This window comes from Mesocricetus auratus, unplaced genomic scaffold (assembly GCF_017639785.1).
Source record: "Mesocricetus auratus isolate SY011 unplaced genomic scaffold, BCM_Maur_2.0 Super-Scaffold_100024, whole genome shotgun sequence".
In the NCBI taxonomy this organism is placed as follows: domain Eukaryota; kingdom Metazoa; phylum Chordata; class Mammalia; order Rodentia; family Cricetidae; genus Mesocricetus; species Mesocricetus auratus.
The window spans coordinates 21510672-21536623 of record NW_024429205.1 but is presented as its reverse complement, the minus strand read 5'-3'; the positions used below and the strand labels follow the sequence as shown (position 1 = coordinate 21536623).

The 25952-nt window shown below is 49.9% G+C and overlaps 1 protein-coding gene across 4 annotated transcripts in view; it reads right to left on the bottom strand.

Annotated features, from left to right (window-relative positions):
- The window catches only part of Plb1 (phospholipase B1), a 121844-nt gene that overhangs the window by 29281 nt on the left and 66611 nt on the right, over nucleotides 1–25952 (bottom strand). For all 4 annotated transcript variants that reach the window (XM_040730915.1, XM_040730917.1, XM_040730916.1 and 1 more), the window contains 23 exons: nucleotides 25144–25252; nucleotides 24031–24082; nucleotides 22471–22551; nucleotides 20309–20374; nucleotides 19947–20047; nucleotides 17417–17498; nucleotides 16988–17092; nucleotides 16791–16886; nucleotides 16590–16661; nucleotides 15958–15996; nucleotides 15394–15454; nucleotides 14535–14593; nucleotides 13501–13574; nucleotides 9457–9500; nucleotides 8827–8935; nucleotides 7989–8040; nucleotides 7526–7606; nucleotides 6958–7023; nucleotides 6113–6213; nucleotides 4219–4300; nucleotides 3476–3580; nucleotides 2140–2235; nucleotides 1279–1350 (listed from right to left, as the gene is read on the bottom strand). In XM_040730915.1, coding sequence (XP_040586849.1) covers nucleotides 1279–1350; nucleotides 2140–2235; nucleotides 3476–3580; nucleotides 4219–4300; nucleotides 6113–6213; nucleotides 6958–7023; nucleotides 7526–7606; nucleotides 7989–8040; nucleotides 8827–8935; nucleotides 9457–9500; nucleotides 13501–13574; nucleotides 14535–14593; nucleotides 15394–15454; nucleotides 15958–15996; nucleotides 16590–16661; nucleotides 16791–16886; nucleotides 16988–17092; nucleotides 17417–17498; nucleotides 19947–20047; nucleotides 20309–20374; nucleotides 22471–22551; nucleotides 24031–24082; nucleotides 25144–25252 — 1805 coding nt within the window. The remainder of the gene's footprint in view (nucleotides 1–1278; nucleotides 1351–2139; nucleotides 2236–3475; nucleotides 3581–4218; nucleotides 4301–6112; nucleotides 6214–6957; nucleotides 7024–7525; nucleotides 7607–7988; nucleotides 8041–8826; nucleotides 8936–9456; nucleotides 9501–13500; nucleotides 13575–14534; nucleotides 14594–15393; nucleotides 15455–15957; nucleotides 15997–16589; nucleotides 16662–16790; nucleotides 16887–16987; nucleotides 17093–17416; nucleotides 17499–19946; nucleotides 20048–20308; nucleotides 20375–22470; nucleotides 22552–24030; nucleotides 24083–25143; nucleotides 25253–25952) is intronic.

Here is a 25952-nt window from a genome sequence, read left to right as displayed (position 1 = left end):
CTCCAGGGTCATTAGGAGGGCCTGTTTTAAAGCAAGTGGAAACATCCAACATCTGTATGCATGCATGCACACCCATGCATACAAGGGCATGCAAATAGAAGGAAAATGACATTTTTTATGGCATGATCATTACTTTTAAGTCCTCAAATGCCCCTTACTGCCCAAGTTGTCCAGGTCCCTCCCCCCATTGCAGCCTCAGGAAGAGGCAGGGAATGTGTTCACACGTGGCATGGAGGGGCCTCACCTAAGCCCTTTGACCCAGCATCTGAGTATCGTTGGCACTGGAGCTGCCCATGCACACTGATCATTACGTGGCTTGACTTTCCCCTGTGTTTGAGGCACTAGATCCAGCCATGGAACCCTCTGCTACAGTTGCTCTTATCCCTCTTTCTGCCACTCTCTCTCACGGTGCATGAGATTAAACAAACTACTCAAGACAGACGGAAAAGAGCTGACAGGGAGCATGGAGCAGGATAGAGCCTCCCCTTTCCTTGGGGTACCCTGCAGATATCCCAAGGGAACTTCATGCCTGGTAAGGAGGGTAGAGGGGGGTGCTGGTTGCAGCCTGACCCAGACTGGAAACCCAGCCTCCCACATTAGGTCAGACACTCCGCTTTTATGGCCACCAAGGGCTCTCTAGCCTTGGCCATATTTGGATAAAAAGCCATAAGACAGGGCTAGAAACAGGAGCTGAAGGCAATGGGAACATGAACCTGCCCCCACTCCAGGCCCGAAATCACGTTTAGCATATTCCTCCTTAAAAGGAGCCCTGAGCTGTTCCTTATGAGAATTCAGGCTGGTCCTCTGGAGCCCTCCCCGATGGCAGCTGGGGCTCTCCCTTTGTGGCTCCAGTTGTTGGCCCTCTTCATGGGGAGGACACCCAGTCCAGGCTCTGGGCGCCCACGTCCGTCTCTTGGTCCTTCTACCCACATCGAGACATTCCCATCTGCTCCACACTTTCCTGCCTTCTGCTGCCTAGGTTTCTCTTTCTTTCTTTGCGTGGACACAACTTCATCACCCGTTTTCAAGGAAGCAGCTCAGCCAAATTTCCCTCTCCCCCTCCTCCAAACCTATGTCTCAGCCTAGGGGCTGAGTGAGCTCTGTTGTAGGAGGAGGAGGGAGAAGAGGAGGAGGGAGATGAGGAGGAGGAGGGAGAGGAAGAAGATGAAAAGGGAAAGGAGGAGGGAGAGGAGGAAGAAGAGGAAGAGGAGAAAGATGAGGAGGAGGAGCAGGGTCTGGCCAGTTTCTGAGGAGAGTAAGCAGTTCCTCCTTTAGTACCTGTGTCGGACAAGCCATGGCTATGAATGCTCCCAGGTCCAAAGTATCTGTTTTCTTTCCCAGAGGTTCAAGCTGATCAGGGAAGGAAAGAGAAACACACCGAGTTTGTTTGTGTCTGCTGAAGTGAGCATCAGAACTTCATTGTGGGGGCATGGTTTTGACTTGAGAATCTGTCAAGTGCTGGTAAGTAGGATCTAGAGCAAGTCAGTTAGCATCTCTGGAAACTCAAAACACTTCCTGTGGGATGGTGGAGAGGCTAAAAGGAGAGTGCACAGTTTCAACTGCCTAGTATATGTAGTGGTGTAAAGAAAAGGATGAATAAACGAGGGCTTTCTGCTGGTGTGTGTGTGTGCGCGCGCGCGTGCGTGTGTGCATACATTTATGAGTTGGTGCCCACGCTTGTGTGTAGGTCCGAGGTCAGTGTGTCAAGCGTTTTTATCTACTGTTTTCTACCTTATTTTCTGCGTTAGGGACTCCGACTAAACTTGGCAGTGTGCTGTTTCAGTTAGACTGGCTGGCCAGCAAGTTCCTGGGATCTCTGTCCCTGAGCACTGGGGCTATAGAGGTTTAGCCCCAATACCTGCTTTTACATGAGCCCTAAGGATCTGAACTCCATTTACCCACTGAGCCATCTCCCCTGCCCTCTGATAGGTGACATAGGCAGTGTCCCTCATGACAGCTAACAAATGCAGAGGATGGTGGCAGCACAACCCGGCCAAGCCAATTTCCAGGTTCTCTACGGCCTTGCTGCAGACTTGTGCAGATGTGCCGGCTGCTGCTCCTCTGGGTGTCTACCCCACCTTCTGTAGGGCTGGCGCTCTGCGCTGGACTACACTGCGTTAGACTACAGTACAATCTTACCATATTGGCCCAAAGGGCCCGCGAGAGCTGCGAGTGGAACTTCTGGTTAGGGAGGATGCAGTCTGGGGCAAAGAAGGAGGTATCTGGATGCCCATCCTGGAAGAGACAAACAAGCAAACTTCTTCCAGGTCCTGAGGGGTCAGAGAGAGCCATTGGCCATGCGATCCTTGAGAATGACCACAGAATAACCCTCTTCCCTTTGGGAACATGCCAGGGACATAAAGGCACCACCACAGAGAAATAGCTTTGGGTGATCTCAGGCCGTACCTTCTCTGGCCTCTACATTCTCTGTGTTTTATTTAAAGAGTGCTCTGTTTGGGCACGTTTGTATAATGCCTCACTCATGGTTCTTGGTTCTCCCTGGAGTCTTGGTATTGTACTGGTTAATATTGACGTCAACCTGACAGAGAGTGGGTGAATTGGGGGTTGGGAGGCCCACACTGGACCGCACAGGGTAAAAAAGCTAGGTGATGACCAGCGCTCCTGGGACTGGGCATCCAGACAGTAGGGACAGTAGATACCAGGTGACCTCATGCTTCTGACCATGCCGTCCCTGCCAGGACACATTGTGCCCCTTCTTAAACGAAAAGGGTGGCCCAAACAAACCCTTTGCTTCCTTCAGTTGCCTTTGTCAGGTACTTTGTCACAAATGAAGAGAAAACTAATACTAGACTAGCTAGAGTGGGGTGGAGGATGGGAGTAGGGGCACTTCCTTCCTAATCCTCAGCCTCCACAATCAGAGAAGATTAAAGTGCACCCCAAGCCTCCTGGCCAGAGCTGACATCAGGCCAGCTGGTCACCCGACTCCAGCTCTTCTCTCTGCAGGACCTGGATACACCACTCTGTTCCCCTTCCAGCTTTCCCCCAAGTTGTCTGAGGTCCTGGGAGAGAGGCCTTACCTGCTCCGCCCACAGAGCTCTTCCACACTGAGAGGAAGTGCCAGGCAGAGTGCCAAGCGGGTGGGAACATAGCACAAGGCCTCTTTTATAACCACAGGGCCACATGTAAGAGAGGCCACGTGTGTGGCAGCGAGTCACGAATGTAGACCTGGATACCCTGTGAGTCTTGACTGTATTTATGCGCTTTCTGGTTTTAGGAAGGATACAACACATCTCCACAGTTCTGTTCTGTGGGGCTCACGGTATCCCCAAAGACAGTTGTGGCAATCTTATCTGAGGGATGCATAATGCCTGGGTTCAGGTGTTAAATGGCACTGTGCCCGCTAGCGTAGCATCTGCAGAGTTCTCTGTGTCCTTCCCATTCTCATGCCTTGATGGTTCTCTTGCCAGATGCCCGTAACAGTTCTTCCTCCAGAGCCTAAGGTGGGGGAGCCTACCTCTAGGATGGGGAGCCTGACGTTGAGGAAAACGGACTGCAGTACCACAGTAAAGTCCTCCCGGGTATCGTAGCGGCCTGATTCAACCAGCTGGAGGATGCCACTCTGGGAACACACACACACAACAGCCTTTAGCACAGGGTAGGGTAAGGACAGGTGGCATCCCTGTCCCCAATCCCTGTCTCCATCCCCTTAGACAAGGGAGCTGACTCAGCCTGATGCAAATGTTTTTGATAGCAAATCCCATTCCAGAGTTTGGAAATGGGCATATTGTTTTAGTTGTTTGTTTGTTTAAATCTGCCATCTCTAAAGGGCTGGCAGAAAGTCCCACAAACAAACAAGACCCAGAGAATACACTCCAGATTACGTCAGGCTCCTAACCTGTAATCCATTTTCTTGTGGTCTGTCTGTGGGGACTGGTGTGAGGATGGGGGTCAGGGAAATGAGGAATGAGGAGAAGCTAGCCTCCAGTGTGGCTTCATGGGGCACCCCAAGCCTACTGACTAACAATGGGGTTTAACAAATCCCCCCCAAAAGGCACCTCAGCCATACCAATGTCACCTGGATTCTACTGGGGCTTTTCTAACCAAGGAAACTGAGGCCCTCGGACAGGTGGAGCAAAGGGAGGGGCCCAGGATGGTTGATATCTCTCTCCATATCCTTCATGCCTCTCCTGCCTAGTGGGGTCTCTGGGCTCTCATAGAAGAGCAGGGGAGGAGGACATGAGCTCTCCTCTACCTTACCTGGTAGGCCCTGGTGAAGGCCTCCAACCTGGCCAGCTCGGGGGAATTCTCTCCGGGGGTCAGGACACAGTTGCACAGAACACTGTACAAAGAAGGGGGAGGGGAGAGAAGCTCCAAAGCTGAAGCCCCATTCAGGGACTTCTGCCCACACAGAACTGGTCGGGTAGCAAGGCTCACTCAAGCCTTGGATAGGGAGCACAAGTGCCTGGGGGTTCTGAGGCACCTGTCCTCGGTCTTGAGAAAGAGACAGGGGTGAGGTGGGGGAACCTGCAGTTTGAGTAAGTCTACTTTGACAAGTACTAGAAATGGACTTCAGAGGCTAGCCCTGTCCCATTCTGTAGAGTAAATGGATTTAGGCAACGAGAATGCAATGTTTAATTGGAAAAAATAAAACAGCCACACATCCTGGTAGTGAAGCAGGCACACCAGGACTCTGATACTCGTATGTTGAGATACCTCCTCTAATGCTATCCAATGCCTTTCCTGCGATAATGGGTTAGCTTTATCCATATACACTTAGCATTAAGAGGAGAGTTAAAGATGGCCCTTGACAAGCAATGGGGGTCACATTCCAAGAAGCTCCTGGTAAGTTTATAATACTGTCCATTAAAATTCATTTTCTGGGCTGGGGTGATGACTCAGGGGTTAAACTGTTTGATGTGCACGTGGGAGGACCAGGGTTCAGATTCCTAGAGTCCCCCGAAATGCCACATGGGTGTAGCAGCCCACCTGCAATTGCAGCCTAGGGAAATGGAAACAGGGGATTCCCAGCAAACTGGCTGGTGAGACTACCCAGATCAGCGAGCTCTGGGTTTGGCCGAGACAGCCGGCCTCATTGAATAAAGGGGAAGGGCAGTCAAGGATGGGTGCTGGCATCAGCTCCAGGCCTTCACAGGCACACGCAAGCATGTGCATATGCACCCACGCACATGTGCTTCCCTCATACAAACACGCATACACACATGTGCACCACATCCTCAAAAAATGGAAAAAGGAAAAAAAATCATTTGCTATACCTACCTACTAAATATTGCATCATATTAGTCCCAATACACTGCAGTGACCTGCCTGCTTCTCCTTTGGGGTAAGGGGCTTTTCTTGAGGTATTTCTTGGGGCTTCCAAGAGAGCATGTGACTACATATATTCAGGCCAGGAAAAGATTGTATTCTGAGTATGTCTTCTCTCAAGTACACATGGCTTTTGTACCTTTATAAAGGTCAGAATCCTAAGTCAAGGTCATCTGTATTTCTAATGCCTTCAGGACGGTGCCCGAGGCACAGTAAATTCTGTGATACTATTTATTATATACAGTGTTCTGCCTGCATGTGTGCCTGCAGGCCAGAAGAGGGCACCAGACCTCACTATATATGGTTGTGAGTTACCACGTGGTTGCTGGGAATTGAACTCAGGACCTCTGGAAGAGCAGTCAGCCCTCTTAACCACTGACCCTGCTCTGCAGCCCCTTTGAGATTTGTTAAGTCAATAGGTGCACGAAGGAGGTGTGAAGAATGGGGACTCACATGCCTATGTACCTACCACCCTGTTACAGAAGTACTAACAGTCATCCCTTCCCATCCCCCAACTCCCCTCTTCCAGACAAGGCGCCTGGGTTGGGTGATCTGGGTCGCCCTTTTCAGTTCGGGCTACTCAATTTCTCCAATAGTAGCCCCTGTGGTTCTTGCTGTTGTAGAAGTTCCTGCCTGGCTCCTGGGATAGGGTAAGGGACAGGATCAAAGCTCTTGACCTCCCAGAAGAGGATGGTGCTATCACAGGTCCTTGTTTATAGACACTGAAGGACTAAGCTGCGAGACTCTGGGGAGTCACTGCTGAGTGGGCAGGCCAGACCCAGGCTCAGATCTCTTAGATCACCTGGCATGACCGGAGCCTGCCTACCTGGCCTGATGCACTGGGCACTTGTCCGGGTTCTTCAGGAACACTTGCCGTATGATACTGGGGTTCATGAAGTCCACGAGGTTGACCAGGGCTCTGGGTACCTAAAGAGAATGCTGCAGGTAAGACAAGGGCTCCCGGGGTTTGGATAGAGGCTCCCTTTAGATTTTGAGCTCATCCCTTGAGTTTAAGAGATGAGTCTACACTGGACTACTTCATGGAGTGCTACAGGCCATGCCTGACACAAGTATAGCAGCAGGTGGAGTGTGCCCTGCACAGCTACAGCATAGATAGTGCCTCTAGGAGTGGTCAGTAAATACTAAGAGCTCAGCTCTATCCAGCCATCATTCAGTGAGCCAAAACATGGTGTTTGCCAGGCCATTGGCTCCTGACCAATTTCTGCCAGCTTGACTTGGGTCAAGTAGACATGGGGACTCAGTTAACCCAGCAGGGGCATCAGGTGGTTAGGATGTTGTTTCCGTGGCAGAGCAGAGGCAGCTTGTTGCTGCCCACAAGGTATCAGTGTGGTGGAAGAAGTGAGGCTGGGTATATATAGAGGCTTACTCAAGACATACTGTGCTCAAAAAGCAATGCCAAGCCTGGGCACTGGCCAGCGGCTAATACCAAGGAACGTCCTGGAGAGATGCTAGTACACAGTGCCTTCCTTTCTTGATTCCTGAGATCTCTGGGGCTCCTTCCAAATAGAATGGAAGGGCTTGGGAAGAAGACTGGGGCCTCCGGACAGAGGCAGAGCCCAAGCCCCTGGCTGGCTCCATCCTTCCTCTTCTCTGCCACCTGCACCTCTGCCATGCTAGAGCTGTAACCAAGTCACAGACGCCCTTACCCACCTCCCTATGCAGGATGTCCAAGGCATTGCGGAGATGGTTAAAAAAGTTGGCTGCAGAGTACCGATTCTGGAAAGAGAAAGGGAAGGGGAAGGTAAAGTTTGGTTCCCGTGAGAGGGCAGAGGGGCAGGCATGGACTTCCTTTCTGGGTTCAGTCCCAAGGACTTGTTACCCTCCCACCACCATCTCTGAATATGTCAGCGTGTTAGAATCTGAGCTGAATGCCCGGCAACTCATTGTTGTCAGGGGCAAGCTGGTTAGAAGATCAGAACCACTGGCCAGAGTGGAAAATGGAGACTGCTTTCCAAAAATGCTTGGGGGTTTCTTTCAAGCTGAAAAAGCAGCAGCCACCATGCAAGTGCTACCTGGCCCCTCACCACGTGGGACATGCAGTCAACCATAAAGTTGACCGTAAGGAGCGTGTGTGCATGAATATGTGGGGTGTCTGAGTTATATGTACATGTGCGCAATGTGGTTGGAGTTAAATGCCCCCTGGGGTGAGTTGTAGGGACCTCAGCCTCCAATGTCTAATGATCCGAGTCAGGATCAGGCCCAGACCCTATCCAGTTACCGAATCTGTGCAGAAGTCACACAAATCACTGGCCCCGATCATGACTGTGATGACCTTCCAGTCTTGGAGGAAGTTCACTCTCTACATTAGGAAGGAGGAAAATACTCATCATTTCTGACAAACCGTCACAGCTCTAGGAAATTCAGTCAGCCCCTTGTGACTTCCTTGTCCACTTGAAATCACATAATCAGAACCTTGCAGCTGATGGCATTTTAAAGGATTTGTTTATAGACCAGAATCTCAGCCACAGGAGGGAACTTCAAGGTCACTGTGCCCAGCTGCCACCTCTCCCCCACTGATATAACAACCTCTAGAAGGTGCCAGACAAGGGGGCTCTCCTACCTCTGTTTGAATGCTTCTAGCAAAAGGGCACTCACTGCTTTTCACGGCAGAGCATTCCATCTGGGGAAAGCTCCAATGGGCTAGACAACTAATGTTATCAGCAAACATCAGCCTGACTCACGTGGTCATTCTTCATCTTCTGAACCAGAGTCTGGGCTTGGCTTGCAAGGTCCCTGAGGAGAGAAAGTCAGTCCTTCGGTTGAAATGTCCGCAGTTGTCCTCTTACCCTACAGGGTCTACACGCCACAGCTTTTACAACACTACGAGCTGCCTGCAGAAACCTGAGTGATGAGTCATAGCACAATGGTGTCCTTGGGTAGGATGGTGGAATTGTATGTCAGGCTACTGCTGTTATAGAGCCCAGTAAACAGGTGTTGGGGGCACGCCCACCAACTAGAGGTGTGGATTGAAACAATGGATGGGCCAAGAACTATGGGGAGCAGGAGCTCAAGGCTTCTGGGGTCTCTAGAAGAATTAGTATCTCCTTGAGAAACCATCCCAGGAGGCTAGGCATCTCTGCCCCAGCAGTCCCCTGTACATCTCCAGTTTGTTTGTTTGTTTGTTTTGTTAAGTCCATTCCAGGACTAGGGAGACAAAGAGAGGCTCCCTTAGGTTGGAGATCTTGACTTCCATGCAGTAGGCCTTCCATGATCATATAGAGTAAGTGCTACCCGTGAGCCTCTGGGGAGAGAGAATTTCTCTGAAATTGGCAATATTTCTCAGTCCAGCTCTTAGCTGTCAAGGATCTGGGTGGCAACTGGAGGGACAGGACTCCTTCCCATGTCCAAGACCACTCTAAACTCCACTTGTTAACTTTGGTTACAACGTGACAAGACAGAGCACCCTCAGAATCATTGTTGCAGGTGGGTGAAGTGCCCCTTTGTAGGTCTCTATGGGGGTTTCTGAGGGACTGACTGCATGCCTCTGTTCCCCTCCCTGCAGCCCCCCAAATGTCATACTCAGCTTTCGCCCTAGGAACAGCCTGGTTAAGGAATGCACTTGTAGAATTGACGTCACCGATGCCTAATGCATAGCCTGTGAGGTTTCCATTGAATTCCCGTAGGATATCTGGAAGAGAAAAGATAGGCTCTAGGCACAGAACTCAAGACAGAAGACTAATGTATCTTCTTCAGTATTAAAAAAAAAGTTCTAGGGGTTCACCATGGCCTGTATCACCATTCTTGTGCAACCCTGGGAACAGGAATGCACATAAGACTGACAGAAACTAAGGCCTCTTGGTTGGAATGACGTGATAAGAAGTGAGACAAGGTAAGGTGAGTAGTTTCTGACAGAGGTATTTTTCTCTGCTTGACTTACAATGCAGTGAAGCGCCCAAATAGATTTGCATTTTTTTGGGCCAAGTTGAAAAAGCTCACAGTCTAGGGCATTTGGTGGTTTGCCCTAGGTCACCTCACAAGAGCACAGAAACAGCAGGGATTGAACCCAGGTCTACAGGCTCCATGTCCAATGCCCATTTCACCTTCTGAGGCTGACTATTGGGGCCTCTTCTCACGATTCAGGGCCAGTCCCTAAGGATGTGCTATTTTCTTGAGCGGTGAGTCCTACTCAAGCCCTTGGTATTTACTTACTGGGCAAGGTGGTCACATTGTCCAGGGACTCGTCTCCACCAGCACTGTAGGGAATGAGCAAGGCAGGGAGGAGAAAAACATAGTCAGTATAAAGACTTCACCAAAGAGCAATCCTCAACTGTTGTTAGAATTTGAGGGATCTTGAGAACATTCAAGATTCACCAGTGGACTGTTTCCCCTTAGTCTAGGATTTGAAGGTAAAAGACTTCCCCTCTTTACCCACTTGGGTGGCGAGGGCTTAGTTGAGGACACTGAGTGCCCAGCATACACGCATACACTGTACCGTAGGCCATGGCTCTTTCTCCTGTGCTAAGCCTAGGAGTTAGCCGTGGACATCTCCATGTGACAAAGCAGATAGCTGGGGTGCTGGGAGGTTAGTGGCTAAGGGTAACTAAGGTCAGCTTGAGCTTGAAACCCTGAGAACACAGACACGCTTTGTCTGCCCAGTATCAGGTTAGATTCCAATGGAAGATTCAGAGGCTGGGAGCTTGCTGCCTTCCAATGCCCCATCTCATTTTATCTGGGCTAACCTCAAAACACACTGTATCAGAGGTCATTTCCTTCTACAGGCTTAAAGGAGATACTTATTTCTATTAAAAAAATCTAGCCAGGCATGGTGACACACTCCTTTAATCCCAGCCTTCAGAAGGCAGAGGCAGGCAGACGCTTTTGCGTTTGAGGTCAACCTCGTCCAGGGAAGCCAGGACTGTTACAGAGAAACCCTGTCTCAAAAACAAAAACAAAAACAAAAAAATCCCCCAAAACTGTTTGGTTTTCTTCTGTGCCCTTTTGCTCAGTTCCAGCTCGTCATTTCAGGGCAGGGGAGTCTGAGAATACACACTTAGCAGCTAGCACACTGGTAGCAACCTCCCAAGGATGGCCATAAGTCAAAGTCGCTAGGCTCTGCCCTCCACATCACTCCGTTTTCTCCCCCATAGCCCATCAGATGTCTGGAACTGGGCTAATGGTTGGGCTTTCATCACCACTAAATTCTTTTCTAGCTCTACATGAAGGTGTTGCTTCTGAATCCTTTCTTCTCTGAGCCAAAGTTGCTAAATTGGAGCATCTTGTACTTGGAAGGAAATCAGAAATCCATATACTGTCCCATCTGTTGTCTTCTGCATATTTCCCTCAATAAACAGGAAAACATATATAACCACACACACACACACACACACACACACACACACACATCATGTAACTCCTACTTTCATTTCTTAAAGGTACCTTGGTACTTAAGAAAGGGGGTGGTGGTGGCAGAGTGAGACCAACATGTATTCCCGGTGCCACTTTAGAATGGAGTGTCCAAGAGGAGAAATGACAAGCACACAAACAAACACAGACAAGTCAAAATATTTGAGTCACCATTTTGGTCAGAACTATGCAAACATGGAAGGAAACACTCATGTCAAACGTGGTCTGTATCAGACTCTTCAGGAAATGTAAACTGCACGCATGAACTCAATGGCTAGACTTCATTCATTCATCTGTTGCCACCCAGTGTGCAGAAAAGTACAGGAGATGCCTAGTAATGTGTCGAAAGTGTCAGAAATGTGAGATTAAAGTCCTAACAAAAACAGAAACAAAATGCATTTTGCTTTAGTTCAGTAAATTTTATTTTGGTCCATGGAATAATCCCAAACAAGCCACTGTATTTCTACCAAAGAAAAAGCTATCCTCTAAAGAAAGCTTTCAGGCTGACTCACTGGTAAGCTAGCTGGCAATGACATCCACAGGTGCACAGTCTCATAGGTCAAGGAACCTTGAAAGCCTCTATAGGTCCTGTTTACAACCATCCATCCCCAAAGAATCTTGGGGCCCCTTCTTCCCTGCCTACATAAGGTCCAGTTTTCCTACTGTTTCCTTGGAGGAAAAGATTCAAGGTGCTTTCTTAATTTTCTGCAATCATCTCATTGCCTAGTATTTTCAACATAGTGGGCTCCAGAAAATTGTTGTTTTCCTCTGATCTGTCTACTTCATGGACATTTACCAGGGGTTAACAGATATTTCAAAGAAAGAATGTTCTAGAATTAAGGGAAACCCCGAATCAAACATAAAACAAAGAGAGGTCGCCAATGCAGCACTTCTCAGAGCCTTTACTATGCTGGCATGCACATGAAGGAAATAATAGGTAATGTTTTTTACCACAAATACAAAGGAACTACCCTTTGGACAGTTAATATTCCATGGAACAATCCCGAGAAACACCTGTCTAGTGGCTTATCACTGTCACTTAGACCTAAACCTACAGCTTCCATCCTTAACACAGGTGCCCTTGGGGGAAGTCACTTGGGACATTTAAGAGAAATACAGGGTTTTTACTCAAAGTGACAACAGTCACTGGCCCTGGGTCATTGGGATTAGAACACGAAAGTTCAGGCATTTTATTCCTAGGGAAGAAGAGAGAGTGGCTGAACATTTGCACAGCTGTGCAAGGCATCTCTTTCAGGGGGCCTTATGTATCTGGATTGGGAGCTCCACTGTCTCCGCTACCTGTGAGGCTGCACCAGTCACTTCTGTTCCCAAGGGGTATTCCTCTGGAGCGGACACAATGATGATGTCACTGCCTCCTTTAGCTGAGACGGAGAGCAGAGACTGCAAACCAGGCCCCTTCTGGATCACACTAAGTCCTGCCCCCGCCCCCTTTCCGTTTCTTTTCCCTCATAGCTTCAGTAGCATCCGGGAAGGGCACTGAGTAAGGACCTTCTGTTTTGTTCCAGGTAGCCCACTAGAGACCACTGACCTGGCTGAAGACCTGTGGCAATATGGGGGCTCTGAGCTGAAAGGTAGTTTGCAGTTCTGAGAGGGGACATGGCCCGCCCTCATGCTGAGGATGCACTGGAACTTCTCGGTGGGTGGCCACCAGCTCTGGGATCCCGCCTCTCAGCTCTTTTACCTTGGGAAACAGGTCTCTCTGGGGCTTTCCTAGGCTCTGGTCACCCCACCTCATCTCCTATCGCTTTCTTAGGAAGGATCCTTGAAATGAATGTACCCCGAAAAAGGAAGCATTTTGCTTCTGAGCAGCCAACTGCTTATTAAGGCTCTGCCCTCTCGTGGCAGGCTGCAGTTTCCCAGCTAAGCCCTTAACTACTCGCTAATTACTTTGAAACATGCACAGCCTTGGACTTTATTAGGAAAGAAATGTAACACAGCCGACACTCAGTTGCTCACCTGACATCCCGAGTCTGAGCTCCTCTCTATGCCTGTATCTGGGGCGCCCTTTAGTCCCTCACTTGTCTGACGGCATGCTGGGTACCACTTTCTCGGGGCAGCCTTGTGGGCAGGGCCTGCTCCTCTCTCCTTTCCCACCATGTGGCACTCGGGAAGTTTCAGTTCTAAAGAACACTACCAGGTGACCATGAAGCTGACACTCAGACCCCCCGGACACCCATTCAGTTCCTAGCCCTGTGCCAGCAACTTGCATCCATTGTTTCCTCTGGAAGTGAGCACTGGCTCTTGGCAGTTTTCTGTATTACGTACATATATATGGAGAGGTGTGACTACAAAACGACACGAATACATACATGAAGTGAAGACAAACACAGTAGCATCAACGTACGAACACAGACATGCAAATTGGCAGGCGGAGACTCAAGGACTTGGTGCTATTCGGGCACATTTCATGTTGGGTTTGCGGACTCAGGAGTTTGGTAAGAACCTTGGTTTACTTTTTCTGCATAATTTAAAGATAAAAGGATCATTAACAGCAAAATTCTATTCTCCACTCAATGTTCATAGTTTGTAGAAATATATAGCTGTTCCTCTGAGAGCCCCTTCTGGACCTGGTCCTTGTGGCTTGAGATTTACACATTTATAGGAGCTGAGCCCACATCCCAGCCAGGGCACACGGGCAATTCCAGCAGCTGGGAGGTAGAGACAGGCGGGCTAGAAGCCCAGGCCATCTCCCCTTACGTAATTAGTTCAAGCCCAATCCAGATTCCCTGAGGCCCTTGCAACAAAAGAAGAAATCCACAAAACCAAAAAGGGAACCAAACAACCAGCAGGCTAAGCTCTGGGGAAGTGGAGGCCGAAGGTTACCGTTACCTGTATGACAGTCCTCGATACTGCGTGCTGACATCGGAGAGGTCACCTTCCTGGGAGCTGATTCCATTGCCAGCCTTTGAGAACATCAAATTTCCACAAGGAAACGGATGAGTCACAGAGAAGAGGGGGCTGTGATCAAGGCTTCCGAAGGTCTGAAGGCATGCCCCGCCCCCCATGCATGCACGGAAGCAGGGATGGTACAAAGACTAGGAGTGAAGGGGCCCAGCCTGTGACCCTCCTTCCCAGCTAACCCCTCTTCCATTATGACATGCCTTTCCACAGGACAGGTTTGGGGCCCGATCGGGATCATAGCTGTAAAGACTGGAAAACTCAGCAAGCCCTTTACAAATGGGAGTGATGTCGATGGTGTTACCAGCAAATACCACACAGGTCTTTATGGACACGGACAAAGTGCTTAGGGCGGAGCTACTATGATGGGGGGGGATTTCCAATAAAAATCTCTTATCCCCCCCTTTTCCCTTGGGAACCTCCAGGAAGGCATTTCTAAAGCCCCAGCTGTGCTGCCAGAGGGTGTGTCCTGGAATGGCAGCCCAGCCCAGCGTAGACAGTGAGGAGCAGAGCCTTATCCACCACTGAAGGATAGAGTTGCCTTCTGTGTTGATGTGGGGGAGACAGCTGGGGGTGGGGAGTCTGGGCTGCTCAACAGGGAGGGAGAATAGCTCCCACACAGGCATCGGTTGGAGAGTTTTGAGTCCAAATGACATATTTTTGCATATGTCAAAAAGTGGTGTTGGGTGTTCAAAATCTCTGCCAACTGATAATATATTCAGTTCATTCCTGAAAAAGATTCCCCCCCCCACCCTGCACACCTACTGGATAAAGCAATTGTAAAAATAAAATTGTTGCCATTCTCCTGCGCACATAGAGCCAGGGCAGAAGGGCAAGACATTAAAGAAGATGAGAGTGCAGGCTTCAGAGTTAGGAGGGCAAGGACTTGGAATGGTCCCACCATGCCCATTGCCCACTCTCACCCCACCACGCCACGCCCACCCGCAGGGCTCAAAAGTCCTTACGGTCAGAGAGTCTCCCAGAGCTGCCACAACTTGGATGTCTGCAGGCCTCAGGGCATGCACTGAAAAAATGAGTGGACATGCTTGAGTCTGGGAATGGGGCTGCATGCACCGTCTACGGCTTCTGCTTCATGCCAACACTCAAAACAAGACTCCATGTGTGCCTAGGCCATGTGGCGCTGGGGAGCCCAAACTGTGTTGGCAGAAGTTTCATACAAGCGCTTCCTCATAAGAGACAAACAACTCTTAGGCTTTCGTCGGGCTAGAAGATGGAGAAATGGATGAAAGGATCCTGCAAGGCACCACGTAGGAATGGAGGGGAAGATGAGGCGGGATCCGCTTTAGTGTCCAACCAGACAGACATGGGCCCAAGAATAGCCTGTTTAGAACTGGGTACTAGATTTCCACAAGAATCTAAGAAATAGTCAAGCCAGACCTTCCCCTATCCTCAAGTCCTTTCTGAAGAGCCCAGAGAACTTTCTAGACCCTTTTGCAGGCAGAGCTTGAAGACACATTTCCACAGAGCTTTCCATTTAATGAAACTCCCTGGCATCATCTACTTCTGGAGGTCAGCACCCTGCCGGGCTGGGCTAACCAAAGGCCAGCTCCTGTGTCTTCCGTGTGTCCCTGCTTAGATCAAGAAAGCAGGATGGGAGACAGCTCCTGACCAGAGTGCATTGGGGCTTGCCAGGCATGATACTGCCAAAGGCCAGAGCTGGGCAGGGAGCCCCATCCTCTGGCTAGGAAACAGGCACTGCTCAGAACTGTGTGGAGCGGTTACCATGAGAAGCCTTGGAGATTGCTCATGGATATGTGAGCCTCTGTGCAGGGCTCTTGGATCCCAGTGGTTACAGGAGCTTACCCGAGGTTGGCGGTGAGGCAGAAGGGGCTCTATCCTTGCATAACGTCCAGGTTCCATAACCCTAAATGCAAAGAGCCAATCCCAGACTCTCAGGGTTAAGGGGGCCGTGCAGAGAAGTTGGATAGGCATCAGGCTCGCTCAGCAGGCTTGAAAAGCACAGAGCCCTGGGTCCTGTACCTGGGGAGGGGCCTCCAGGGGCACTGGAAGATGCCACCCTTGGGGTTCCGAATATCAGCCAAGCTGGGATCTGTTTATCCAACTCTACCTCTCTTTCATCCAGGGCAAGACTCGGGCTGTCAAAAATGACCCACCCTACCCTCTGCCCTCTCCTTCCACCGTGAGTGGGGTGGCTAGCTTCATTCTGTCTTGGTGGGGCTGCAGTTTGATTGGCACGGCATTTATTCTGCTCCCCACCCCACTGGAAGGTATGGGTGGAGAGATGACTTCACGAAAGGGCACGGACCGTCTTGTGCTTTCTGTCAGGAGTTCTCCTCCCCCATCTTCCCACAGCAGGGGCTGCCCACCCCATTGCCTGGTGAACCAAGGGAAGACTTAGGTAGATACCTGGTTGCTGTTCTTGTAGGTGCTCAGAAATGACAAGGTCTGTGGGAAGAGAGGAGTGAACAATGGCAGGTTCACACCAGCCTCGTCCTTTCCCAGCCTTCCCAGGCACTTAGACCCTTCCAGAAAGGTTGACTGCCATGTGCTGCCACACAGGATGCACCACGGCCTTCTCTACAAACCGAACCCAGCCCAAGTAGCTACCGGGAATGCCTATGTACTCTGTCCTCACTCAATCTATCGGCTGCGGGTGCTGGGTCCCGCTTCTCCACACTGCCCTTTCCCAACAGGGAGGCTGCTTTGCCTTAAGAGCAGCCCAGAGTCTTTCCTGTGTAAACAAGAGAAAGCAGATCCCTCCACCTGTAACTCCCTTCCCATGCAAGCCCTGATCCTGTAGTTCCCAGCGAGAAGCCAGAGACCCTTTTGGTGGACCCAGAGGAATTCACAGGGCTGAGAGACTTAGGCTACAAACTCCAAGGATCTGACACTTTGTGAGTGGAAGCTGGGGTCCTATTCCTGCTTTCCCCACTGGTTAAGATCTGCTTTTCTGGCTCCAGCTTCCACTTCAACCTCCCACCCTTCTCTATATTCCCATCTGTGTAGTCAAAGGGTAATGCCCAGACAGCCCACTATACCTGGTTCGGACACAGGATAGGGATCTTGTTTTCAAAATCATATTGTCTTGTCTTGTGGCCAACAGGTTCCAGCTAAACAAGGAAGCAAGAAGATGGGGCGTGTGGACCAAGTAGACTGGCCAAGATGTGGGGAGGGGAGGAGGAGGAGGGGGATGCAGGCAACTGGACAGGGAGGGAGGATTCTTACATCACAGTTCTTACCATGTTCCTCCAGAGGGCAATGGCTGAGCGGGCATGAGTCTTGCCGCTGAAGTGGAAACAGTCAGGGGCAAAGAAGGAGTTGTCGGGCAAGCCCTCCTAGTCATCAAACAGAAAGGGAGGAGCAGTTACAGATGGCAAAAAATGCATCTGTGTACCCTCTGGGGGCTCCCCTTATCCTCAATGCATCGTTTCTTTACCGGGGTCCGTGGCACGGCCACATTTTCAAAGAATGGCTGGAGAACCACAGTGAAATCATCTCTAGTGTCATATCTCCCGCTCTTGATCAGCTGTTCAGTTTTTATCTGCAGGAAGAGACAAAAGACAGGGGTTGGAACAGCTGGAGAAACACAATGAAACCAGTCTCATGTCTTACCATCACTTCAACCAACACTTGAATTCCTTCCTAAGGGAGGGGGAAGAGATGGGCAATGGGGTCTGTGACTTCATTCTGTAGCTCAAAGAAGCCGCAGTGTGGCCCCTAGCATCCGTGAATGTGCTTCCATTGGCACATAGTCCTCCTAGTCACCACTCACTCAGTCAAGGACAAGATACTTAGCCTCAATTAATTCTGCCTGGTACAGACTTCCCAGAGCACAGCACAGTGGCAGAACCTGCCACAGCCTTACCTGATACTGCCTGTTCCTTTCCACCAGGGCAGCAAATTCTGCTGAGTTATCCTCAAACTTCAGGACACAAGGACACAGGTTCCTACCAACAAAACCAAAGAGATACCCCCAACCTGAGGTCATTATCCCAAATGAGTAATGCAAAGCTTTGGCCTGAGCCTCAATGTATTTTTTTGGGGCAGGGGAGGGTTCAAGATAGAATTTCTCTGTGGCTTTGGAGGCCGTCCTGGAACTAGCTCTTGTAGACCAGGCTGGTCTCGAACTCACAGAGATCCACCTGCCTCTGCCTCCTGAGTGCTGGGATTAAAGGCATGGGCCACCAACGCCCGGCTTGATGTATTTTTTAAGATGAAGGCATCAGGAACCTAAGCCTGGGTCAAGAGAAGCCACAGAAAACGTCCACGAACTTGCTCTTGGAAACAAGAGCTTCCTCCTGATGTGTAGAGGAGTGACTTTATGGAGCTAAGCCATCTGATGGCTGTGTGAAGATGTGTAGGGACACCCCCCCCCCTTAGACAGCTACACTAGAACAACAGAAAAACTGCTAGTGCACATTATATATCAACGGCGCCAAGCACCATGTATTAATATGCTTAAACCTCTCGGCCATCCCAGAAATTATTATTGACCTCATTTTACAGGTGAAAAGCATAGCTTGTTATACTAGTTATTTCATTGGCAAAGGAAGACGATCATGAGTTCGAAGCCAGCCTGGGCAGCTTAACAAGCTACTGTTCTCAACATAAAAACATGAAAGGGGGGTTGGGGATGTGGCGCATGTGGAAGGGTGTCTGTCTAGTGTGCATAAAACTTTGGATTCTGTCCCTAACATCCAAGAACTGGGTGTGGTGGTCCCTGCCTGCAATCTTAGCACTCTGGGAGGTAGAGGCAGGAGAGTCAGAAGTTTAAGGCCATTCTCAGCTATAGAGAAAAATTGAAGCCAGCCTGGGATACACAAGATGCTGCCCAAATAATAAAAATGAATGAATAAATAAATAAATAATAAAGGTAGAAAGGGGTAGGGATATAGCTCAGTGGTAGTGGACTTCCCTAGTACAGCCATGGTCCTGCATTTATGAAGTGCATCGGGAAGAGGAGATGACCAAGGCTCAGTAATGTTCTCAAGGTCACACAGCCATAGATGTGATTGCAGTAGGGACTTTGAACAGTCTCTGAATTAAACTGTTTCTGCCAGTCTGCAGTTCCATCTGGTAAATCTGGACTTTTGGCCTCGGGGATAAGGTAATAGAGTTCAGGTGGCTCAGCATAGATAACGCCACAGAGGAAGCCTGGCCACTGAGAATGGCAGAGAGGTGGAGAGTGTGGTCACAGAACAAGGAAGCCCTTGATTTCGTCACCATTGGCACTCTAATCTTCAAATGAACTTGGCAAATGCCTACTCCGAATTTTGAGTTGCTTTTTTTTTTAGTGGTCTGCAAGTCTTTGCAATGACCAGTAGCGGGGCAGGGGTGTGCTTCTTGGGGACCTGCTCTGAAGTGGAAAGGATATACATACTGAATCCCCTGCATGTCCCAGTGACTGGAGAAAGTGGGAGCTAGCACATGAGTCAGCAGTTGAAAATAGCGTGCCTGACACCAGCTGTGTTAATAGACACTCGTCACTGGCAGGCAGCCTGCTCTGCTCTGTGGTCCCCTGAAGCCTCCTCTAGGGAACCTGTGCTGTCTGCCCATACTCCCCGAGGGAGGGAAGGCTTGGCAGAGTTCTCCAGGGATCAGTGTACCCCTTAATTTCCAAGAACAAGGCTGGCCCTTGTGAATTATTCACTCAGTAATTCAGCAAACATCCCCTGAGCCCCTCCTCTGTACTGCAGTGACTCAGTGCTCACAGGCTGTGGAGGATAATCACCACATGATGGTGACTAATGACCACGTGGTTGCTCAGGGACGTGGTGTGGGCTTGCACAGAGCTGGAGGGCAGGAGAGGAAGGTTTGCACAGCCCCTGTGACCTGGGCAAGTGGTGCAGGGGAGGCCATCTTTGGTTAGCTCTGGAGGTTGAGGCCAGTCTCTCAAGAGCGTACTTCTAAGGGGAAGACTGTCCTCTGGACCCTGCTGACTCTGATCTCTCTTCTTTCTCTTCTAAGGAGTGACAGTAGCCTCATGTTTGTCCCACCTGGAGTGCACACATGCTGGTCAGAGACACTGTCTGGGGACAGGCCTCTGGGAGGTGGTCACTCTGCTCTGGATGTACTGGGAATGGGTCTTAACAGTGGGCTGAGTGCTTCCCAAGTCTTACCCATGACCTGACCCCATTCCTAACATCCTCTTCTCCCGTCCTTGATGAAGGGGTCCTGTGACTGCCATGGTAATGGAAACAGGAAGAGATGCCACATGAGTTCCCTCAGGGAGATTACTGAAGCCTATATTGATTTTTTTTTAAAATCCTGAGATGTCCTCCATCAGGTGATAATGTGGGGTGGTCCCGACAATCCCACACTCTGCTCTGGGTTTCCTAAAGAATCTGCTAAGGCCCACAACCCTTCCAGGAACACAGGAGAAGTTTCCAGCAGACCTGAGGATCAACCGTGGACAGCTGACTTCAGTTTCTTTGTACAGTTCCCTCAGGCCGATGATCTCAATCACTTCCACCATGTTCACAAAAGCCCGGGGAACCTGCAGAAACACAGAATCCGTCACCAAGACGACATGGTGACACAGCATCAGCTTCTCACATGGGGACTGGAACTCAGATCATGTGACTTCTTCCTGGCCCCGCCCACTCCCTTTCTCTCATCTCTGCTCTCCAAGGATGCCAGTGAGGCAGACTATAGCCAAGGTGGTCTCAGAACGCATCCAGAGCTGCGGCTAGGCCTCTGAGGCCACACATGGGGGCTATGACGCAGCTACTCAGCCCGTGTGGTCTAAGCTTCGTACCTGTGCATGGAGGATGTCCAGGGCCTTCTTGATGTTGTCTGTGAAGTTTTGGGGAGAATAGTGAACCTGCAGGCAGAGGAAGAGTCTCCTGAGGCCCGTGAGTCACCCATCTTCTCCCTACTAAGCAGGATTGTTTCCCACCTTGGCTTCTCTTCTTTCTGTACTTCAGAGTTGACACACGGTTTGTCTTTGGGGGCCCTAGCTACAATGTCTGAACTCATCGTGGCTGTCAGGAAAGGGTCCTTTCTTTTGCCTAGAGCCAGAGCAAACTGGGAATTGACTTTGTATTGACTAGAGGTAGGGCCTTGGCTGTGCCGCATGATTTCTCTCTGAACGCCTCTGGAATGGGGGTGTTGGAGCAGATGATGACCTCGAGGGCTGCAGTATAAATAGTCTCTGGTTCTACCATCTGCCCTCTTCTTGTGCAGTCACAGAGTCTGGGCTGAGCCTCATGCAACCAGCATCAATCACATCTAAGCAAGCACTGCAAGGGTGTAGTGGAGGGAAAAGGGGGTTTGTGGAGCCCCAAAACATAACTACACTTTGATTTTTATATCTGTGGTTTTAGAATTGTGTGTATGTGAGAGAGAGAGAGAGAGAGAGAGAGAGAGAGAGAGAGACAGACAGAGAAGAGGAATGGATGTGTACAGGTGCACATCCATGTATGTGCATATACAGACCAGAGAGAGACAGAGACACACACACACAGAGGGGGAATGGACGTGTACAGGTGGACATCCATGTATGTGCAATGCAGGCCAGAGGCTGGCATCAGGTATCTATCTCGGTGGCTCTCTGTGCCTCATCTTTTGGAACAGGCTCTTCCACTGAATTGGAGCTTTGCTGTTTAGCTAGACTGGTTGACTAGCAAGCCCAGGAATATCCCTCTCTCTCCCAAGTACCGGGATTACAAGTGTGCCCTGTCAGGTTACAGGTGTGCCCTGACAGATTACAGGTGTGCCCTGTCAGGTTACAGGTGTGCCCTGACAGATTACAGGTGTGCCCTGTCAGGTTACAGGTGTGTGCTGACAGGTTACAGGTGTGCCCTGACACAAGCACACCAGAGGTTACAGGTGTGCACTGACAGGCTCACATGGGGTTATGGGTGTGTATGACACAGCTGGCTTCTTCTGTGGGTGCTACAGGTTCACCCTCAGGCTTCCGTGTTTGCATGGTGACATTTTCCTGGCTGGGCCGTTCCCCAGATCCATTTTCAGAGCACAGGAGTGGAACCCCTTTTCTGAATGAAATCTGCCTGAGAACCCCACTTTACAACAGGGTAAAGCTGGAGGGGTCCCAAAGCTTAACCTGTCCCCAGCAGCCTGTCGGTTCTCCTGAGGCCCCTTTAAATCTCAGCTTTAAAGTTCCCAGCCCTTGGTGACTGATGCCAGGAAAGTGCAGTAAGATGATGGGGACAGGCTATCCTCTGAGCTCATCTCCTGCTGCCTCAGGTCCCTCACTCCCTGCCCAACACATGCGCCTTGAGCCCCCATCGGCAGGTCTCCTGTATTCTATGCTGAGACCCTCCCTGTGTCCGTACACCAAGCCCACTCTATGGACTCTTATTTACGGACCATTAGAACCCCACGGTGATGTGTCTGGTGTTATGAAGAGTTGCTTGTTTCTGGCCCCTGGCTGAGGGAAACCCAACGGCAGAGGTTGGGTTTGTCTTGCCACTGATCACCACCGGCACAGCGTGTGGTACGGGTGTGGGTGTGAGACTCACAGGTGGTGTGGGCTAAGTAAATGGTCTTCTTCAGAGGGCCTTGGGAGGACTGGCTCACCCTGGCAGCCATGAATCAACAGCCTCCACTGTGCGTCTCCCATCAGCCCCAAGAGGTGCAGGCCTGAGCCTTGCCTCACCACCTCTGCGGTGGCAACGGCAAGGCCGGGGAGAGCTGCAGAGAGGAACTGACCTGTGATTAGCTATGAAAACAAGCAAGAGTTTCCCCAACAGCACAAGGTTATCTTGCTTTCTAGAATGATATGATTAGGTTTCCTCGGTCTTCCAGGTGAAAGTCCTCTGGGTCTTAGAGTTAATGGATCCTCAGTTGGATCCATGCCAAGCCATGGAGAGAGTCCTGACCTAATTATGCTGTTCCAAGGGCCAATGGCCAACTACAATCCTTCCTGGGGAGGAGGGGACAGGACGGGCGACTTACCAGGTCATTGCAAGAAGCACAGAGGTCATTGCCTCCTATAAACACAGTGATTATCTTCCAGTCCTCCTGAAAGTTTATTGTCTGAAATAAATATAGAATAAGCAGGGTCAAGTAGAAAACTCTCAAAAGGGGCAGTCTCCCACACATCAGAGATTCAAACTTTTTTTTGTTTTTTGTTTTTTGTTTTTTTTTTGGTTTTTACGAGACAGGGTTTCTCTGTATTGTTTAGGAGGCTATCGGTCCAGCCCGGCCTCGAACTCACAGAGATCCGCCTGCCTCTGCCTCCAGAGTGCTGGGATTAAAGGCGTGTGCCACCACCGCCTGGCTAGAGTTCAAACTTTTTTGACACAGTAGGACATAGGTCTGTCTCCAACCACCCTAGCAGGAGCTCTGTGAGTTTTGCTCTCAGTCTTTAGCATGGCAAAGAAGAGGGTGGGAGACAGAATCTTCTGGAAATCTGGGGTTCTCAATTAGCTTGACAGAAGACAGACCATTAAGAAGGAATGTTCAGATATTCCCATGAGTTAAAGGCACCTGTGACAAATCCCAGCTAGAGCTGGGCATAGTGGCACACCTTTAGTCCCAGTGCTAGGGAGGCAAGTGGGTCTCTGAGTCCAAGGCCAACCTGGTCTACAGACAGAGAGAGAGTTCCAGGATAGCCAGGGCTACATGGAGAAACCCTGTCTCAAAAGAACAAAACAGAAAAGAAAAAATAAAGTTCCAGATGGTCAGAGCAACATGGCAGTTCCAAGAATATGGAGGGAATAGTTTGTCACCTCTAAATTCTACTCTTCTACAAGAGAGAGTTAGAGAAGTGTTTGAAGTCATAGGGTTGCATGGAAGGGATATGAGCATATATACACTCCACACATCATGACCCAAGGATGGCTGTGACTCTCACGGTCTCTTACATTGTCTCTGGCCCAAATAAGCTTCACTTCTCTGGCTTCTGCTTCCAAATGAGGTGGAAAAAAATTATGGTAGGGGAGAGAGAAGATGCAGGGAAGTTTGGCAGTAGACACAGACACGTTTTGAAACTCTCTCGACAATGGATTTTTTTGTGGGTGCATTGCATTACATAAAAATAACCAATCTTAACCCCCTTTTGTTATTTTATCCACCTGAGGCCACCTCGTAAACCAGGTCTGCACTGAGCCTGCACCTCTCTCTGAGAGACAATCTTACACACTTATCTGTAGAACCCAGCTCAAACACTTCTATCTCCCTTCGGAACCCTCCCAAGCAGGGGGCATATCCCTGTTGTGTCCTCTGCTCTATGCATAACTCTCTTTACAAAGCATGAGTCAACTGTCTCATAATCTGATCCTTTGATATTGGTCTCCTCTTACAAACTCTTGGAGGATGGGACTGTGTTGCAATGTCCTGTGTATCTACAGCCCCAGGCTTGACTGATAAATGTACGTCTACTCTGTACAGCTGCCTAATACAGCGATGGCAACTCTATTTGCAAAGGAACCGAGGTATAGGGCTCAGATCTATTAGAAACCTGGCCTGGATCCTCTGTGTCTATGGAGTCCCATCTTGATGTGCCCGACTTACCGTGTCTGCCTGCATCAGGCTCACCAGCCTTTGGGCCTGGGTAACTAAGTCTCTGTGGGAACACACAGCAAGGAGATGAATGAGGATCAGTGACTAGAAGGGCAGTGTAGCAGAGACAGTAGCGACTGGCAGTTGACTTTGGGGGTGGGAGGGTGGGGGGCGGGACTAAAGCCCCAGTACACAGAGCTTCTTCCCTACCCAGGCTCCACTGGGGAGGACTGACTCCTGAGAAGGGCAGAGGTTTGCACGCTTGAGGGATTGACTCTCTGTGGGTTTATTTCCAGATTGGTGGGTGTATTTAATGATGTATTTCTGGTCTCTCTCCCAAGCCAGGCTTGCTCAAGCCATATAGGTCTCACATACATGTTTTACGTCACGTGCCACTCAACTCATGCCCATGTCAACAGATGCCATGGCCCCCCTACTCGACAAGGTGATCTCAGTTTAAGATGACTACAGAGCTGGGGATAAGTGCAGTGGCCTGCTTAGCATGGGCTAGACCATAGGCTCAGTCTCCATACTGTCAGACAAAAACTGTAACACGGAGACCGACCTGCTTATGGAAATCCATTGTGGGTGCGAATGAGCGTCAAGCAGACCCTTGAATGAGAGCTACGAGTCTGCTAGACAGCATGGGTTTGAACCCCAGGTCTCCCATGACCTCCTTCTGAAATCTTTGCCTTACAAACCCTGTGCTTTCCTTTGTAAATAAAACAGTGGCCTTTTCGTCTTTATGGAGTTGGGAGACTCAAATGAGGGTGACATAAAGAACTTAGTGCCTAACACAAGGCAAGCATCCTTAGGATGATCTCTATTGTCACTAGCACCGTCACCATCTGCAAAGTTCCCCCGGCACCATGTCCAACAGGCAACACCCGCGGTCCTCCCTGTCTTAACTATTAACCCAATTGCTCTGATCTTGCCCCTGGAACCCTGGGTATGGGGCCTTTGAGTCAGCCACTTAACCTGCTTCTCATCAGAGGATATGACATAATCAGGGCAGCCGCTCTGACTTTGAGTTTGGAATGGGTACTCCGTGGGCTCACGCTCTCCAGATATCCCACTTCTGTCCTCCCCAGCTGGCACCCCCCACCCCAGGACACCCAGGCTCACTCAGCTTTGGCTCCTGCTACGGCCTGGTTGAAGGATGCTTGGGGAGAAGTTTCTCTCCCGGTGCCAACAGAGAAGCCCTTCAAGGAGGGGTTGAATTCTCGGAGGATGTCTGGAAATGCAAGGGACATGTTTACCAATGGCCCTAAAGCAATTTTCCCAAGCCCCTTTCTTCCATTGACAGGGTCACCTGTGTATAACCCAGGCTATCCTTGAACTGGTGATCTTCCTACCCAAGGCTCTTGAGTGCTGGGATGACATAGCCAACTGTCAAGCCTCTTTGACCATTGAGTGTGGAGAACAAAGCAGGGTCCCCACCTCACAGCCCAGCGTGGAACAGGATGCTGGGTGCCCCAGACTTTACGGCAGTGGTCCTCAACCTCTCTGAGGCTGCCACCCTTGCGTATAGTCCTCTCGTGTTGTGGTGAGCCCCAACCATAACATTATTTTCGTTGCTGCTCCATAACTGTAATTTTGCTACTGTTAGGGATTGTAATTTAAATGCCTGACATCCTGGGTAGTCTTAGGTGACACCCGTGAAGAGTCCTTCAACCCCCATAGGAGTCACAATCCACAGGTTGGGAACTTCTGCTTCACATCAGGCACAGCACGTAGTAATTTACACACGGAGGTTCTCCCCTTCAGGTCCTTGTTTCTTTAAGGATTTTTATTGTCAAGGGCTGTTGAAGTCTTTCCCTGCATCTATTGAGATGATTGTGTGTTTTCTGTCTGTACTAATTAGTGTATGTCAATGCATCCTTGTATCTCTGGAATGAAATGGACTTGCATATGGTCTCAATGTATTCTTGAAT